The 19,421-nt window shown below is 41.4% G+C and overlaps 1 protein-coding gene across 5 annotated transcripts in view; it reads left to right on the top strand.

Moving 5' to 3' along the window:
- Positions 1 to 19,421, top strand: part of NDP (norrin cystine knot growth factor NDP) — a 207,417-nt gene that overhangs the window by 129,081 nt on the left and 58,915 nt on the right. For all 5 annotated transcript variants that reach the window (XM_063957343.1, XM_063957341.1, XM_063957342.1 and 2 more), the window contains exon 3: positions 3,583 to 3,932. In XM_063957343.1, coding sequence (XP_063813413.1) covers positions 3,759 to 3,932 — 174 coding nt within the window. In that variant the 5' untranslated portion in view covers positions 3,583 to 3,758. The remainder of the gene's footprint in view (positions 1 to 3,582; positions 3,933 to 19,421) is intronic.

Genomic DNA, 19,421 nt, shown 5'->3' with positions numbered 1-19,421 from the left:
AGGCACACTAGTGTGCCGCGACCAGTTGCAAGGTGTGCCGCGGAGCCAGAGCAGCTTCCTGCACCTTCAGAGTGAACTGTTGGCCCAGGCTCTTCTTAGAAGATCAGTCGTGCTCCGGCCGTGACCTATGCCTTGAAAACGGTGTGATATCATAGGTCACGGCCACCACGTCTCACCACCCAGCCAGCCCACCCGCCTGCATACACATCTTCCAGTTCCTGCCTGCATACACAGCTTTCCTTGCACACCCACATCCACACCTGCCTGAACGCCCGCTGCTCAGTTTTCGCAGAACTCCAAATGAACAATCCCCGCCACTGAGGGACAGGGAGGAGGACAGCTGATAATAATATTGATATATATGATTTATGTGGGGTAGCAATGTGATTGTTTTTTTTTGTGTAGGCCAATGTATGTGTGGATTTTTTTTACTATGAGGGCCAATGTGTGATTTTTGTTTTTTCTGTTGGGAACTGATGGTGTGCCTTGGCAATTTTAAAATATTGTTCAGTGTGCCGCGAGTAAAAAAAGGTTGAAAATCACTGAAATAGACCCCTGAGTGAGCTGAGATTTGTGTCAGGAGGAGAGCAGAGTCTTCAATTCCATGTTTGCTTCACTGTTCCGTGGATTGTCACTCAGGGCCTAATTCAGCATGAGTTGTAGTTGTGCGAAAAAACGCCTTTTCTTTAACATGCGGGGCATGCCGGTCCTGCCCCCCACGCTAACATGCGAACGCATCGCAATACAGAGATGCACTCACATAGAGACGGATTTAGACCTCATGGGGTCCTAAGCAAGACCCCTCAAACAATCCTCAGTGTGCCCCCACACCAATTGTAGCAGACAGGTCCTGCTGCCCCCCTATCAGTGTATGCGCCTCAATCTGCCCATAACCAATTATAGCAGGTGGATAGTTGTTGTACTAGTGTATTGATTATTATTTATTACGAGTTACTTATATAGCACACACATATTCCGCAGTGATTTACAGAGAATATTTGCCCATTCACATCAGTCCCTTCCTCCGTGGAGTTTAAAACCTATATTCCCTATCACATGTACATGCACACACATTCACACTAGGGTTAATTTTATTAATTAACCTACCAGTATATTTTTGGATTGTGGGAGGAAATCGGAGTACCCAGAGGAATATCATGCACGTATGGGGAGAATATACTGTCTCCACACAGTTAGGGCCATGGTGGGAATTGAACCCATGACCTGAGTGCTGTGAAGCAGTAATGCTAACCATAACACTGTCCATGCTGCCCTTAAAATCACACCTGGCAGATATCTAATCACTGACAGCCTGCCGGGAGTATTCATTCAGACCAGCACTCGGACATTTTTCGGAGGAAATCAGAAATGCCCTCCGACTCCATGATCTGTCGACGAGCCCTCTTTGACCCACCGGGCCCTTGCGGCTGCTTTGGATGCCTACTGGTAAATCCACTACTGCACTGTAGCCAGTTTGCTTACTTAATTGTCAGAACTCGTATAATGGAGTCACACTAAAGTCACTGATACCTAGTCAATACAGTCACTGACTTGCTAACCGGGCATGGGTAATGTGTTACAAACAGTATGTGTGTGTGTGCAGGGGGGAGGGGGGGGAGGCTCTGATATAAAATGCAGGCACCCATACCTTTTACTGTTATTACACCCAATTACATTAGTGTTAACTTCATTTTATATGAGTGCCTCTTCCCCCCCCCCCCTTACTAATTGTAGCAGCCCAGTAGGTCCCCCATCCCTTATAATATCCAAGATTACACCCCTCAGTCAGTGTGACTGTATTGATTATATATTAGTGCCCCACTGATTGTATCAGGCATCTCCTATATACAGTAGTACTCAAAATACAGTATTATAGCATATTGATATATCACAAGTCAGTGAGTGCCTCCTCCCCAGCCATGGTTGTCAAAGGCAGATGTAAGCCTGTACTTAAAATAACTCTGTCTACCCCCTCCCCCCTCCCATCATCCACCACTGATGCCTGATTGGGATTCGCCTGATTGGAATTTGAAGTAGGTAGTGGATGTTATATAAAATGGTGAAAATACTTTAATAAAGTACTGCATGAACTATTTTTTTCTGTGCACATCCCGGCTCCTCTCTCTAAGCATCTGATGTCATACATACGTGTGTCATGACTGGTCACACCCACGGTGCTGCAGGACTGGAGACACAGGCATGCGCTGGAGCCGGCACCCAACAGCTGTCTAATTACTGACAGCCTGCTGGGAGTATCCAGCTAGCTCAGCTCTCGGACAATTTCGGTGAAGCTCATGGCCCACCTGAAATGACCTTTATACAGCCTTGTCGTGGGCCCCTTAGGACCAACGGTTCTGGTATGAATGGTCAACCATGTTGAGGTCGACATAGACATGGTCGACGTGGACTAATAGTCAACACTTGAAAAGGTCGACATGGGCTTTTTAACTGTTTTTGGTGTAATTTTTTTCCCTGTAACATGACCAGGAACCCCAATTAGTGTACAGTGTCCCCTTGCATGGCTCACTTCACTCACCATGCTGCAGGCAAGGTTACCATTCCCAATCGTAGACCATGTGGATGATAAAGTATGAAAAAGTAAACCCCCCCCCATGTGTCGGCCTGTCCCGTGTCGACCAATTTCATGTGTTGGCTATATGTCCATGTCGACCATGTCAATGTCAACCAATAGTGGTCAAGCTAATGACTGTCGACCTTAACATGGCCGACCATCCAAACGGATTTCGGACCAGCAGGGCCCCCTGAGAGCAACAGGGCCCTAAGCAGCTGCTTTGGTTGCCTTGTGGTAAATCCTCCTGCACTCGCATGATTAGGGTTGCCTACTGCCTATGCAGCCTAGCTGCGAAGATAGTCAGAGGACATCCATCTTTTGGGTCGAAGAGGCTCCGTGTGACGCCACGCAGCCGCCGCAGGCCACCGCGCAAATGGTCCGGACGCATCTGCGTTGTCCGGACTGCGCCTCCAAAGTGGTCCATTGACACCCACAAAATGTGTCATCGACGCCCCGTTTCCGACCTCCGCTGGCTCTTAAACTTGTGCGTGCATGCACAGAAGTGCGGAAATCGGCAAATAGTGTTTTACGCACTTCTGCGGGGCTTACTGAATTAGCCCCTCAGCACTGTATTGGAAAATTAGAATTTCTATTCTTTGAATAGAGAAAAGATGATAACAGTCACTTCCCTGAAATGAAACATGCAACATTTTGTGGCCAAATGCGAAATGAGGCGAATATTTTGCAGAACACTCTTGAATAATTCCGTTCCAGTTAATGGCTGCAGTGAAACAGGAGACAATTCTTGATGTTAATGTTTCTACACTAACACATAATAATAAATGTAATTTAATAACTAGCACGTGTACAAACAAAGGCTAGTTTAGACGTTTAGAAACAACTTTTTTTTTTCTTGCTAAAAGCTTGAAAGCATATCATGTGCATATTGTTTCTCCTGTAACATGTACGTGATATAATCTTGTTTATGGTGGTTTACAGCAATTTAATTTCATGCCATTTTAAGGAATTATATTTTTAATTGATGACATTTTCTTTTTTTAACATTATAGCAAAAGCAAGAATGGATTACCAGTTTGTCATCCAAACGCAGCCTCAGAACCAATGGCAGCTGGGAAGATAATGCAAGAAATTAACATTATTCTTCAAAGAACACGCAGACTGTGCTTCTAGGTCCTACATTATATGGTCCTCATTTTGCTGCGTCTGAGAAGAATTGTAGAGAACAATGGGAAACTATGTCCTAGTAGCATGCCTTTCTGTATTTACAATGGTGACAATTTTAAGTAACGCTGACAGTAAAAAGAGCAATACTTTCCTCACAGAATCGGATCCTGACCGATGCATGAGGCATCACTATGTAGATTCTATTAATCATCCACAGCACAAGTGCACTGCAAAGGTATGGCCTATTTACTTCATTTCTGCTATTTTACTTTCCTGAACAATAAGTGACTTTTTATGTATGTACAGTAGTTTACGGCAAAATAAAAGTATGCTTTATTATGTCAATTAGGAAATGTTATATTCTAAAAGAACCATTCCTTGTAAAATATTTTTGCTTTTATGTTGTTTTATATTATTATACTATAATGTTGGATGAATATTTATTCTGAAAAACAAAGTCACAGTACAATATGACCTAGTAACTTTTGCTGGTTTCCGTGAGAGGAAATATGGACTGTGATGTGTCTGGTCCAACAGGCCCCTCTAGAGTACACACAGACACAAAAGTCACATTTCTGCATGATTAAGAGATCTATGTACCCATGTGTTGCAGTTTGTCAAAAATGATGGCACATGCATAATTGGAGAAGTAATATTATAATAGCTTAAGAAAAAAGTAAGCACATAGTTAAAGTATTTGTGGGGTATAGATACCTGCATTGATTTAGCCGTGACATGGAAGATCATGGGATATAGTTGTTCCTGGAATGTTCATCAACTTTTGCATGCCAAGATGGCAACTATGCATACTAACTAGGGGGTTTTGTGTATTGTATGTATATAAGTACTGGGCAGTGATAGGATGAGTCAAGTATAAAGAGATACTTTTTGCTTATTTGAAAGCCTGATATTATTTGTGTAAAAGGGATGGATGCAGTGAATGTCTGAAAATAACTGCTTATTTTAGCACTTTTATATAATTTATGACATAACAAAAATGTGCAATATGTGTAACAGCTGTGGGGGCTGCAGCACAACCACACAGTGCAGGTGGGGGGAGGGGCGCTTAGCATATATAAACATACATGTTAGGCTGTATGTAATATATGTGCTGGCTGGTTATCCCAGGGATCGGCTGTGTTGTGTATATAAAGCCACTGTGCTGAATCTGGACTCAGCATTAGGCTTCACGTTACTTTTAAGCCCGACCCCAGACTCCCGTGAAACTAGCCAATGGGAGTCTGGGATTACAAGTGAAGCCTAATGCTGAGTCCGGGTGCTGCACACACAGCACTGCCAATCCCGGGATAACCAGCCAGCATATATATTACATACAGCATAACATGTATGTTTATATGAGCTAAGCGGCCCCTCCTTGACCTGGAAGGTCAGTGCAGTCGCTGCTTTGGGTAACCATAGCCAAATTGTATTACTTAACAGTTAGCTGGTAGGGTCAATAGAACAAGGTCTAAACTAGCCTAAAAGGGCTTCGTCACATGAGTGGAAATGAGCATCATGTGATTGCCATCAATCTAAAATCATCTTCACTTTGCTTTAAATGATGTGATTCGGCCTATAGAACCCTTCTCTTTCAAGTGGATCGAATGTAAAAAAATTACAGCTGTGGGTAGTTGCAGTTAAAATCAGACTGCTGGCTATCTCTCTAGTTGGATAGATAAAACATCATCATTTTATTATGTAGAGAGGAGTACTGTCAATTGTAATACATTCTGCTGTGAGATGCAGATATATATAAAAAATAAACATATACTGTACTTACTTAAAAGCACCAGAACTTGCAAACTTCTAATATTCATTGTGTCATACTGAACATTGTACTGCTCAGGAGTGTAAAGACATTAGGCTTGTTTATAGTTATGCAGCAATTGGTATTTCCAAGTGAATACACCAAAAATAAACTCACAGCAAAACTGTTTAAAAAAAAAAAAAAAATTATATGTATTTCTATATGAAGGTAAAAACATATATTGGTAATCTGTCACATGATACACACATACAGTAATTGCATATTGCAGAAAAATAAGATGTGAATATAAACATATTGCCTTTAATGTACGTATATAACAGCTGTATGTCTGTCTTTTAAGTTAATTTTAATATATTCTTTTTTTAAATCAATTTTTATTGAACAAAGAATACAATTTTATCAGAGATGTCAATCGCATGTAAGATTGACAGCTTAATAAAACAGAAAGCAAGAGAGAACAAAACAAGGGATATAAAAGGAAGGGATGGGGGAACAAATTGGAGCATATGTCATACAAGACACGTAATTACACACATTTCAGGGAGAAGAAATCATAGTAAGCACACAAATTAGAAGAGGAACTCGTTGGAGCAAGATAGGTAGTATAAAAATCGTGCCATAGTCTCCATTTAATCAGGGGAGAAGAAACTGAAGTTGAGTATTTTAAGTCAAGGGGTATATATAATGTTCTTAAAAGTCAAGGGGTAGATTTAATAAAAGTCGATTTTGAACGCTTTTTGGTCGATGTTTGGTCGATTTTATTTATATTGATTGATTTTGTATTTCAGGGTCTAAATCACACATGTACTAACATATAATTTTTGGCATCATTTAAAAAAATAAATAAAAAAATCACCTGTTAATAAATGTGAGATTTAGGGGTATATTTACAAAAAATTGATCTGGGTTAATGTTTGGTCAATTTTTGTATTTCAGGGTCTAAATTAAATATAATAATATAATAGCCTCTGATTAATAGGTGGGAGGAAGTGTAACTGGGAATGTAGCATCGGGCAGTGACATTATAGTCCATCTCTGAAATGGGGAAGCAAATAGCTATTCCATGTCTGTGCCCCATGTGGAGATGCATTGGGAAATATAACAAAAATGATTGAGTGTCATTTATATATTAGCCATCCCAACACCTTCACGAGAACCTAAACCTAGGTTTCCTTCATCCGAATTGATAAAATGCAACTGTTGCTGTTGTGTTGTACAGGTTGAGTCTCCCTTATCCAAAATGCTTGGGACCAGAAGTATTTTGGATATCGGATTTTTCCGTATTTTGGAATAATTGCATACCATAATGATATATCATGGTGATGGGACCTAAGTTTAAGCACAGAATGCCTTTATGTTTCATATACACCTAATACACACAGCCTGAAGGTCATTTTAGCCAATATTTTTAATAACTTTGTGCGTTAAACAAAGTGTGTGTATATTCACAAAATTCAGTTATGTTTCATATATACCTTATACACACAGCCTGAAGGTCATTTAATACAATATTTTTAATAACTTTGTGTATTAAACAAAGTTTGTGTACATTGAGCCATCAGAAAACAAAGTTTTCACTATCTCACTCTCACTCAAAAGATTCCGTATTTCGGAATATTCCGTATTTCGGAATATTTGGATATGGGATACTCAACCTGTATTAGAGAAAGTTGACGTTACTGCCAGGGCCATCTCAAAGGCAGTGTAGGCCCCTGTGCAAAGCAATGCACTGGGGCCCCTACCCATCCTCCAGCGGTAGGGGTGGGGTGTGCTATCAGCAGCAACTTTGATGTCACGTGGGCAGTGGAGGGTGTTCTATCTTCTGGTATACAGGGGAAGGATTCTACGGTGCACACTGGTAATGAGAGGTGCGACCCTGTGGAGACCTTTCAGTACTGCATTCAAAGACAAGGTTGCAGGAGCACAATTCAAACACTACCAATTGATTAATAATAATCATTGCAATCAAATTTTACTTTTTAAGTGAGGTTCTTTGCATAGTTATGGCCATAAATAATGGCTTTACCACCGCGTCCAGGTGACCTCATTAATCGGCTAAGTCCCTAACATATTGCAGAGTACAAGTCTAGTGCGCGCGACACCCCAAACCTAAGCAGCCGAGTAACCCCAGGGCAACAGTAAAGTTGAAATATATACAGTATATAGTAGGTTAGTGAGAGAGGCTTCTGAAAACAGCAGTGGTAAAATAGTGAGAGGTAACGGGGTGAGAGGTAAAGTAGTGAGAAGTGAAGGTGGAAAATGAGTTATATTGAAACAACGCACACAAAAGTGATGAAAGGAAATACGATATTAAGTGATAATCTGTGTTGCTTCTGAGGCCAACCAGCCACAGCAGTCCAGGGGGACCCGCACCCCAGATCTGACAATCTAATATACATTTGTGCAGGACTTGCCTTGCTCTGCAAGCAGTCTAAAGCTGGGTACACACTGGCAGATATATCTGCAGTTCAATCGATCTGCAGATATATCTGCAGATGGTGGTTGTTCATACACACAGAAAGATGCGCCAATTTATCTTAAAGATATATCTGCTGTTAAATCTATCTGCAGCTATATATGCAGATGGGGATTGTTCATACACACTGAAAGATGCACTAATATATCTGCAGATATATTGGTCATCTGCTGTGTTGCACAGCAGATGCAATATATCTGTGAAAGACGTCTTTCACAGACATATTGCTTGTACACACCTGCAGATCAGCAAAAGATAAATTGAACAACCAACTGATTGGCCAATATATCTGCCAGTGTGTACCCAGCATAAGAAATGTTAGGAACCTAATTAAAACCAATATGTAGGGCAGGTGGGTGTAGGTGCTACCACCAGGCAGAAAGGATCTCCGGCCTTCTATTGTGTATGTAAATACCAGCATTAGGTATACAGGTAAGGGATTCTGGGGTGCAAACTGGTAATGAGGTGCGACCCTGCGAAGACCTTTCAGTACTCCATACAAAGACAAGGTTGCAGGTGCACAATTCAAACACTACCAATTGATTAATAGTAATAATTACAATAAAATGTTGTGTTTTGAGTGAAGGTTCTTCGCTTTGTTATGGCCATAAATAATGGCTTGCCTACCGCATCCACTATTTCAATGTAACTTATAGGGGGTGTTTAATGCGCAGGGAAGGGGTGTATAGTGGAGTGGGCTTAATATTTATCATTTTCCAATGAGATGGCAGCTGGCTTGACTGCAGATATCTCCAGTGCCTGGAAATAGATTTCTTAGCTTTCAAATGTATAAGAAATGAAAGAGTCCCACCTTTCAGGATTTACTGGGAACTTTGGGATCAGAGTTCAGGAGTCAGCAAAATCCACCGGCAAAAATATAAAACTGCATACCAGGCATGTGGAGCTAGAGCAGGGATCAGCTGCTGGAAGGCTAATATCTCTGATTCTGGACATAGTAGAGACATGCTCCCATCTTCTGGAGGAAACTCTCAGAAAAACTCAAAGTCAGACAGAACCCGAGATATCTGGTTGGGAAGAGCAATTAACAGGCTCAGATGTGGACCACTGCTTTGAAGTCGGATATCTCCAGTTTCCCAAAGCTGATTTTTAAAAAGCTAGTATCCCTGGAAAAAGGGGACCCTCAGCTATCAGCCTAGTGCCCTTATACTACTGGTGCCCTTGGGCAACTGCTCATTGAGCCCACACAAAAAGATCGCCCTGTCCATGAGTTGTCTGATACTACCAAATTGTTGGGTTTCAGCCTAGTTTAAATTAGTCATTCATCGTTGCTAGTGTACACACTGCGCGATATGGTCCTAGTCGTTAACTACATTGTTGAAATTGAGCTGCATGTACAGATGACAGAAGATGTTGCTAGCGACCCCCGGGAGTGCATATCGCTAGAAATATAATGCGAACACACTGGATGATAAAACTAATTTGTCGCAACGAATGGTCGTTTTCAGAAAATTTGTTTAAAATATCATCTAGTGTGTAACTGGCTTTACTCCTCGGAGAAAACACATCTCTCCCAGAAACCTTCCACAAATTATGTTATACTGCCATTCATGGGGTTACGTCACATAGGGCAGGGCTTGATGATACAAGGTGCATTACCATGCCACTTGTGCTAGCCACTTGGACTGTGTTTTCCCAGAGAGGAAGTTATAGAAGGTGGCAAGTATGTCACAAACCTTATTTGAGATCCCTCTTGATTGTTATTCTTTAACTATCAGTTGGAAAATAAATAGCACTGTAAACAGATGGTCTTATAATTAAAATGGGGGCATAGGAATAACAAATCCCCTTACTATAGTGTGAGAAAGCATTATATAACATGTTTGGGAACAAAATAATGTGCGTAATTTATGTACAGTAACTCAATTTAAGGCAGAACTATCATTGTCTTATTTATTTTATATATTTAATTTTACTGTGTACTGTATATGTCTGAGTGACATTGAGACGTAACAATTATTGAAAAAACCCTTTAAAATGAAATTATACTACAGTTGCAAGAAAAAGTATGTGAACCCTTTGGAATTTCCTGGATTTCTGCATAAATTGGTCATAAAATGTATTCTGATCTTCATCTAAGTCACAGCAATAGATAAACACAGTCTGCTGAAACTAATACCACACAAACAATTATATGTTCTCATGTTTTTATTGAACACACCATGTAAACATTCACAGTGCAGGGTGGACAAAGTATGTGAACCCTTAGGCTAATGACTTCTCCAAGAGCTAATTTGAGTCAGGAGTCAGCCAACCTGGAGTCCAATCAATGAGACAAGATTGGAGGTGTTGGTTAAAGCTGCCCAGCCCTATAAAAAACACACCAGTTTTGAATTTGCAAATCTCAAGAAGCACTGCCTGATGTGAACCATGCAATGCAGAAAAGAGCTCTCAGAAGACCTACGATTAAGAATTGTTGACTTGCATAAAGCTGGAAAGGGTTACAAAAGTATCTCTAAAAGCCTTGATGTTCATCAGTCCACGGTAAGACAAATTGTCTATAAATGGAGAAAGTTCAGCACTGTTGCTATTCTCCCTAGGAGTGGGAGATGACTGTAAAGATGACTGCAAGAGCACAGCAAAGAATGATCAATGAGGTGAAGAAGAATCCTAGCGTGTCAGCTAAAGACTTACAGAAATCTCTGGCACATGCTAACATCTCTGTTGATGAATCTACCATACGTAAAACACTGAACAAGAATGGAGCTCATGGGAGGATACCATGGAGGAAGCCACTGCTGTCCAAAAAAAACATTGCTGCACATTTGAAGTTTGCAAAAGAGCACCTGAATGTTCCACAGCACTACTGGCAAAATATTCTGTGGACAGATGAACCCAAAGTTGAGTTGTTTGGAAGGAACACAAACCACTATGTGTGGAGAAAAAAAGTCACAGCACACCAACATCAAAACCTCATCCCAACTGTGAAGTACAGTGGAGGGGGCATCATGGTTTGGAGCTGCTTTGCTGCCTCAGGGCCTGGACAGATTGCTATCATTGATGGAAAAATTAATTCCCAAGTCTATCAAGATATTTTGCAGGAGAACTTGAGGCCATCTGTCCACCAATTGAAGCTCAACAGAAGATTGGTGATGCAACAGGACAATGACCCAAGACACAGAAGTAGATCAACAACAGAATGGCTTCAACAGAAGAAAAATACGCCTTCTGGAGTGGCCCAGTCAGAGTTCTGACCTCAATCCGATTGAGATGCTTTGGCATGACCTCAAGAGAGCGATTCACACCAGATAACCCAAGAATATTGCTGAACTGAAACAGTTTTGTAAAGAGGAATGGTCCAAAATTCCCCCTGATATGCAACTATAGGAAACGTTTGGTTGAGGTTATTGCTGCCAAAGAAGGCTCAACCAGTTATTAAAACCAAGGGTTCACATACTATGTACACCCTGCACTGTGAATGTTTACATGGAGTGTTCAATAAAAACATGAGAACATATAATTGTTTGTGTGGTATTAGTTTCAGCAGACTGTGTTTGTCTATTGTTGTGACTTAGATGAAGATCAGAACACATTTTATGACCAATTTATGCACAAAACCAGGAAATTCCAAAGGGTTCACATACTTTTTCTTGCAACTGTATATTGTGGGAAAGAGAAAGTGTCATGTTATGAGGGGTAGCAGAAATGGCTTTGAGGGGACTTCAAGCAGCCATAGGAGTATATTACTTTATATCTTTTTGAGGTCAGGGTCAGCAATCACTAACACAACCCTCAATATATCTGGTTACACTCACTGTTGGTTTCATGTTCAGTATTTGAATCCTTAGCTTTACACTACTGAAATAAGCTAAATATAGGATGATATTATTCTTGTTGATCAACTGTTGAAAGGTTCAAATTATTATAATGGTGATAAGCCTTAAAGGTAGTAAACATTAAAGTTAATTAAACATAAGATGCAAAAGTAGAAAGTCTAGCTTTTATTCTTCACAAATGTATGGTAAAATCTCCATGTGACAGATCTTAAGGTCATTTTGGTTGTTGGCTTAATTACTGATTTTCATCTCCATGCAGTATCCATCAATAGTCTGGAGAGCTATACAAAGGCTTTTCTCTGTTTTTGTTTAATAATATGTCAACTGCAGTATACCTATAGATGGAACCATTCTGTTGTATGAGAATATAACCTTTCAGTTCAGAGGCAGTTAAGGACCAATATTTATGAAACTTGACAAACATTCATGACACTCTGCTTCCTAGTGATTAGATAGGATGCATTGGCGTGAACATTAGCTCAACCCACAGCTATGTCAGCTTTGAGTAGGCGACAGATGGTTTTTAACTCTTTTCTCAGATTCGTCTCTTGCATTAGCCCATATGAGTAAGCTAGTTTAAGTGATTCAAATGTTAGTATGTTTGGTTGTTAGATACAGATTAACCACACAGCTAGAATTCATACAGTAATGCGCAATCACTGAACAAGTCTGATGTACCCTCAAGAATATTTTGGCTCATATTATTTAATGCGATCCTTACTATTACCATCTGTTATCCAAATGGATCCAAATTTTGTCCATCAAAAGTAATTTAAAAAAAATATTTTTGACTCACCACAAATTGATAAAATTCAAGTTAACACATGATTCCAGATGTTGTACATTCTCCTGCCATAAGTCACAACAAAGAATTCTGTTTGCAATATTGACTATATAAAGCAGAGCCCATAGTGGAATACAAACCATTAAAGGTTCATTGATGCATAAACTGTGATGTGAAATGTTTTTAGAACATATCTATTAGATTTGGCACTGAGTGTTAGCCAGAGATTTTTCTCATGGTGCGTTCAGCCGACCTCATCATTGCTATAACAGAACAGCGGAATATTGTATGTCGCAATGTAAATAATTACCTTGGTTTAAAAGGAATGTGTTTAAAATTAGGGTTTAATTATACAATGTACAGTTGAAAAAATATATAATAAAGATGTCTATGAACTTATTATAGGATGTTGCAGTATTGATTTAGCTTTATTTGAATCTTGCCTTAAGTGTATAGATTTCTTAATGGTTGCAATTATTACAGTAATATGAGTGTTTACTGACATGTTGTTCATAGTTGAGATTAACAAAATATCATCCTTTTGTTAACATGGATCAGGGCATGAACGGCTAGGCTGTCAGGAAAGAGAGTAATGCTCGTTTAGTTTTAGGGGTCTTTTAATATTAAGGGCTGATTCGGACGAGGAAGCAATGCTGATTTTTCACAGTTTTCTGCTAATTAGCATGCACAAAATCCCCAGAAAATGCCTATGATGCATGTGTTCCCCTGACTGTATGCAGAGACTGCTGTTGTACAGTATATGGAGTCGCTTGAATAGAACTGGCAGTGCACAACATAGAAACATAGAATTTGATGGCCATCTACTCTGCCCTGCCCCCCCCCCCCCCCTTTATTTTATTTTTTACCTTTTTTAATCTTTAGGTTACCTCAACCATGGGCGTACCTTGGTGGTGACTGGGAGGTGGCCTGAAGTGTTTGCAAAAAAAGACCGTCTCATAGACATGTTATGGGAAGGTCACAGGGGTATCAGTGATAGTGGCTGCTTTCCAAAATGCAGATCAACAGCCACAGAGGCAATGTTTAGAGGAATTTCAGAAGAAAACACTGAGCAGGTCATAGGCTGCCGCAAGTGTCGATGGTGTGCCGATGGTGGAGGCTTCAGAATTACCGATGCTGGACACTGAAAGTAGGCACCTCAGCGCTTGTACTCTCTGTAAAACGAAGGCTATTATTGGCATTTGCATATTATCACTCCCGGTGTTCCGACAGCAGCCACTATTGCTAATGCAGTTGCGTTCCACCTCTGAATCAGGCCCTAGTTTGTAACTTCATTGGTGGTGTTGCAACTAATTGTGTAAATTTGCGTCTCCGTGGTTGTGCCCCAGATGGCAATATACTGTAGTAATGTGTCTAGATTTTGCACCTATGTTTTGTACCTATTGACTCACCTAGTGCGACTCCTAAATGTGAAGTAAAGTAATGACTTACTTACACTTAATGTAAGATCCTACTGTATATAGAATAAACCCATCCATCTTCAATAGGGTATGCAGTAATGTTCCCGGCTATCATGATCCCGGCGATCAGGATACCGATGCTGGAATCCCAACACCTGGTGACATACCGTCGGTCGGTCTGGTGATCCACACCATCACGCGAGGGGAACAAGAACCTTGTGGCGACCAAAGGACACCACCGGGGCCAAAGCGTGAAGAGCATAGCGTGCCCGCGAGGGGACACACTGCGCTCACCACCGGTATTCCGTCTGTCGGGATCCCAGCGTCGGTCTCCTGACTGCCGGGATATTCTACTGAACTGTTCAAACTTCATAAAAGCAAGGGTGCCATAAGCTCGGCCCTGCAGAACATGCTTACTACCCAACCCCGCCATAGCAGGATTTAGAGCCTTATTAATTTATGCTTTTATTAAAGTATTAATTATTTTTAACATACATACTGTACTACATGCAACCGTATACACTAATAGTGATGAACTATTTTGATATACTGTATATACTGTATATATACGGTATACTGTATATACCTAATATAAAAGATATACAGTAAGAAATGAATCCAAGTAGAGTTACAACCAAATGGCAGTAAAGGCCTAGGGAACCAAAAAATTGTGTTTGCTCATATCATATCACTTAAAGCTAATTCTCCTGCTGTGTTTTATTAGTGTGTTCCTTTGAACTAGGCTAACTTGCACACCAAGAGTAAGCAAACAGAACAGCGTATCATTTTGACAAGATGTATATCCATATGGAAACTCCATATTGTCCAAGCTATGCCCCACACCCAGAGTGTACAAAAATAGCTACTTGACAAGTCTTGTCATGTTGTGATGTAAAACCAGGTGCCATAGCTTTAACAGTAGTCATGTGCACACATCAAACCATAGATAATACTAACAACTTTATAGTCATGTGACACAAAACCAACTCTAGTAATGCACTATTTTTATTATATAACTTACCTTATTTAACTTTTAAACTAAGGCATCCACTTGAGTTGGAAGTGACCATTATTTGCTTTGCAGAAGCAGCCATACAAAATGCATTTTTTTTCACAATAAATGTTTCTTTTTTTTAGTTTACATTCATATCGTTTAACATTGATGTTGAAAATTAAATAGAGCATACAAAATTACCAGTTATTTATATAGCGCATGCATAATCCACAGCGCTTTACTTAGAATATTTGGCCATTCACATCAGTCCTTGCCCCAGTGGAGCTTACAATCTATATTCCCTACCACATGTACACGCACCCATTCACGCTAGGGTTAATTTTGTTGAGAGCCAAGTAACCTACCTGTATATTTTTGGATTGTGGGAGGAAACCGGAGTATCCGGAGGAAACCTACGCAAGTACGGGGAGAATATACAAACTCCACACAGTTAGGGCCATGGTGGGAATCGAACCCATGACCTCAGTGCTGTGAGGCAGTAATGCTAACCATTACACCATCCGTACTGCCATAAAATAAGTAATTGTGGCACCGTAGTGAATGTGTAAGACATTTTCTATAAGAGAAGAGTGCTAATAAGCTCACTACAGTATATTGCATCACTCCTAAATAAATATTTGAATGATCTTTGTTAGCTATACTGCTAGTAGGCTTGGGAAATACTTAGGCATAAAAGGGACCCATACAGCTAGTCTGTATTGGGACAGTTGCCTGTTCTGCTGACGCATGTTGGACAATCTCGATTCCCACATTCTGACCCAAAAATGGCCAAAATTGCGGAGTCAGAGATTTTTAAATGTTGACTTTCCCCAATCCGTAACGGATTGCCAATCATCGATGTCCAATTTGCAGAACGGGGAATCGCGGCACAGATGTGTGGCCTGCATAAGGTAGATTATAAGATGTGCTCCTTATTGCATTTTTAAAATCTAAACAGTACATACTTATATTGGTGCTGTTAACTTTATAAAATACATTATACCTACAATTGGCTGAAATAAAAGCTTAGACATTTAGAGCAAATAAAACATATATTTTTAAATGTCTTATGACAGCATTTTCCCTTGCACAATATCGACTGTGGGCTGTAAAAGGAACAAAGCTCCTCTTTTGTAATTTTCTGTGATGTGCGCAGCCGCATTATAGTGGATAATTGAATTGAGTCCTAATGCACTTTTTAGAGCTTTCTCTTGGGAGACAAAGCAGAAGGTTTTTTTTTAACCTTTTTACACACAGACATTGCTGCATAAGGGGACATTGCTGTGGGTAAATAATATGTCTGCGTATTGGTTCATTTGTTGGCATCGGGTTATTATGGCGGCAAAAAGACTGTGTGATTGATACATGTGGGATAGTGGGGATTTAGTTACTATCCCAGCGGTCGGGATCCCGCTGGTCAGAATACTGACGCGGTGATCCTGACCGATGAAAATGCAGACAGCTGCGCCAAGGCTCTTCCCATTCGTGGGTATCCACTACATCCATAGAGTGGAATTTAAACCTGTAGCGAGTGCAGCGAGCCACCGAGCCCGCAGTGTGGTGAGCGATCCTGCAAGGGGCTTTCTAGCGTTCGCCCGCTGCCGGCATTCTGGCGGCTGGAAACTGGGGGCTGAGATTGCATTACCATCCTGGATTGTGTGCTGCAATTAGAATAATATGGATTTTGAATATCCTGTAGTTTGTGATGCATATGGGCGAGATCATTTGTGATGGGTATTTTCATTTATTGGCAGTTATTTATATAGCATACACATATTGCGCAACACTTTACAGAGAGATATTTGGCCGTTGACATCAGTCCCTGTCCCAGTGGAGCTTACAATCTACATTCCCTATCACATGGGGATCCGGTCTGAAGATTTACAGTGTCTAGGTCGACAATGTTTAGGTCGACCACTATAGGTCGACAGTCACTAGGTCGGCATGGCTTGAAGGTCGACCTGTTCTAGGTCGACAGGTCAAAAGGTCGACATGAATTTTTAATGTTCTTGTTCTTTTTTTGAACTTTTTCATACTTAACGATCCACGCGGACTATGATTGGGAATAGTAACCTATGCCGAGCGCAGCAGTAGGGGAGCGAGGCACCTTGCCCGAAGCATGGCAAGAGAAGCGAGCCATGTGAGGGGACACGGTGCACTAATTGGGCTTCCCGGTCACTGTACGGAGAAAACAACACCAAAAAAAACATGAAAAACTCATGTCGACCTTTTGACCTGTCAACCTAGAACATGTCAACCTAGAAACCCTGTCGTCCTTCAAACCCTGTCGACCTAGACACTGTCGATCTAATGATCCACACCCATCACATGTACATAGACACTTAAACTCTAGGGTTAACTTTGTTGGGAGCCAATTAACCTACCAGTATATTTTTGTAGTGTGAGAGGAAACCTGAGTACCTGGAGGAAACCCACACAAGTACGTGGAGACTATACAAACTCCACACAGTTAGTGCCATGGTGGGAAATGAACCCATGTCCCCAGTGCTATGAGGCAGTAATGCTGACAATTACACCATCCATACTGCCCATTGTTGGATTCTCTGATCCGCTGCTGTATCTGAAGATGTGGCATTGGATCAACTGCGTGAACATCAGACATCTGAGTAACCCTCAGGCAAATTCACACTGCCGGGGCCAGTGAAGCTGTGTACAAGGACACATAAGTATTGGTAATTTACTATTTTTGTATAGGATTTCAATGCAATTTAATTGATACAGTATAGTGTGAGCTGTAGTCCATGTAGATTTGCAGGGTCCTAATTAGGGTGGTGCAAACGGTGCCTCGCACGCTGCCAGTTGCTATGAAGACACACGTCCGCATCATTGCTGTCTGCTGCAACATAATTACAGCAGACAATGCTGGGTACTAGTGAGAGTCCAGGTGTATGTCTTGTGTGCTCCACCCCCCCCCCCCCCCTCCCGCCCTTGTTCTCTCCAGCGGGACATACGGGGACAGGAGCCATTTGTGGAGTGCACTCCTGCTGAACTTCTGATACAGGAGGCCGGCGCTGAGCAGTGTTCGTCAGAGTCATGCGCTGTTCATCAGAGTTGTGTAAGTGAAACAGAGCTGTGCTGTGGAGGGGGTGCAGGTGTAATTACACACTCTCTATCTATAGGGGCTTTACCTGGTGTAATGTGTATAAGGGGCTCTACCTGATGTAGGACCTGATTTAGAGATGAACACAGATCACCGCATATGCAGCAAGATCTGCGTCCATCTCCTCACATGTTGGGTTCTGCCAAGCACAGGGCAAAGCCGCCCAGCATGTGTAGCAAACCCTGGCTGCACTGTCAGGCGGTCTGCCAACATAATGTGTATAAGAGGCTTTATGCTGCATAAGTGTATAAGGAGCTTGACCTGGTACAATGTGTATAAGGGGCTTTACCTTAAGGGCGGGATGTACTAAGCTCTCCCGCCGCAGAATCTCCCCTTCACTGCACTCCTGGTGCCTTCTCCATGGTAACCACTCTCCTCCCACTGGCCGGCGCTGCCCTTCGCTCCCCTTAGTTCTCCCCCTCTACAGTTGTTCCGCCTACTCCCTGCCGCGGCCACTCGGGACACTGCCTTGTCTTAGCCGCGCTCCCCCCTTCCTATTCTCCTGCATATGCGCCTCCCATCATGACTATGGGATGCCGGAACTCTCTCCTTCCGGGAGCCATTATTACTCTTGCCCTCGATGCGGAATGTATGGGGAGTGAAGAGCATTGCCGGCCAGTGGGAGGAGAGCGGTTACCATGGAGATGGCAACCGGGAGCACAGAGAAGGAGAGATTCCATGGCGGGAGAGCTTAGTACATCCCGCCCATAATGTGTATAAGGGGTTTGACCTGGCACAATGTGTATAAGGGGCTTTACCTGCGTAATGTGTATAACGGGCTCTACTGTGGTGTAATGTGTATAAGAGGTACAACTGTGTGGTGTCATTTGAATAACAGACACTACTGTGCGGTGTAATATGAATTGGTACTTTTCTGTGGCCACACCCCTTCAACATGAAGTCATACCCCTATATTTTTCCCCTGTTTGAATTATGGGGGGATAGTCACTAATTTTCTTTCTGGCACAGGGCACCAAAATGTCTAGTTATGGCTCTGCAGATATGAGAGAGCGACAATTTACTTTAGTGTGTGTGTTGTGGGTGCAGAATCTCTAATGTTCAAGTATATTACTTTGTTATAGATAACATTAAATTGTACATTGTCCATATTTGAGAAACAGCCTTGTTGAATGAAAGTGTTAATTACTGTCATTCTATACAAACCCATTACTGTTAAGACTGTACCAGACATCAGGCATCATGATTGGTTTAGGACTCATACCATATTGTGGAAGAAAACTGTGTTAATCTTTTGCATCATATCTGTGTCCCGATCTTTGAAAACCGGAGGGGAAACTGTGCCTCTCTGGCTGCACAGGGACAACAGGAAAGTATTTCAGGGACATTTATTGTGCTGATAGTCATGATA

The sequence above is a fragment of the Pseudophryne corroboree genome, chromosome 2, assembly GCF_028390025.1.
Source record: "Pseudophryne corroboree isolate aPseCor3 chromosome 2, aPseCor3.hap2, whole genome shotgun sequence".
NCBI lineage: Eukaryota > Metazoa > Chordata > Amphibia > Anura > Myobatrachidae > Pseudophryne > Pseudophryne corroboree.
The sequence above is the reverse complement of the archived record's forward strand: the minus strand, read 5'-3'. Positions and strand labels throughout refer to the sequence as shown.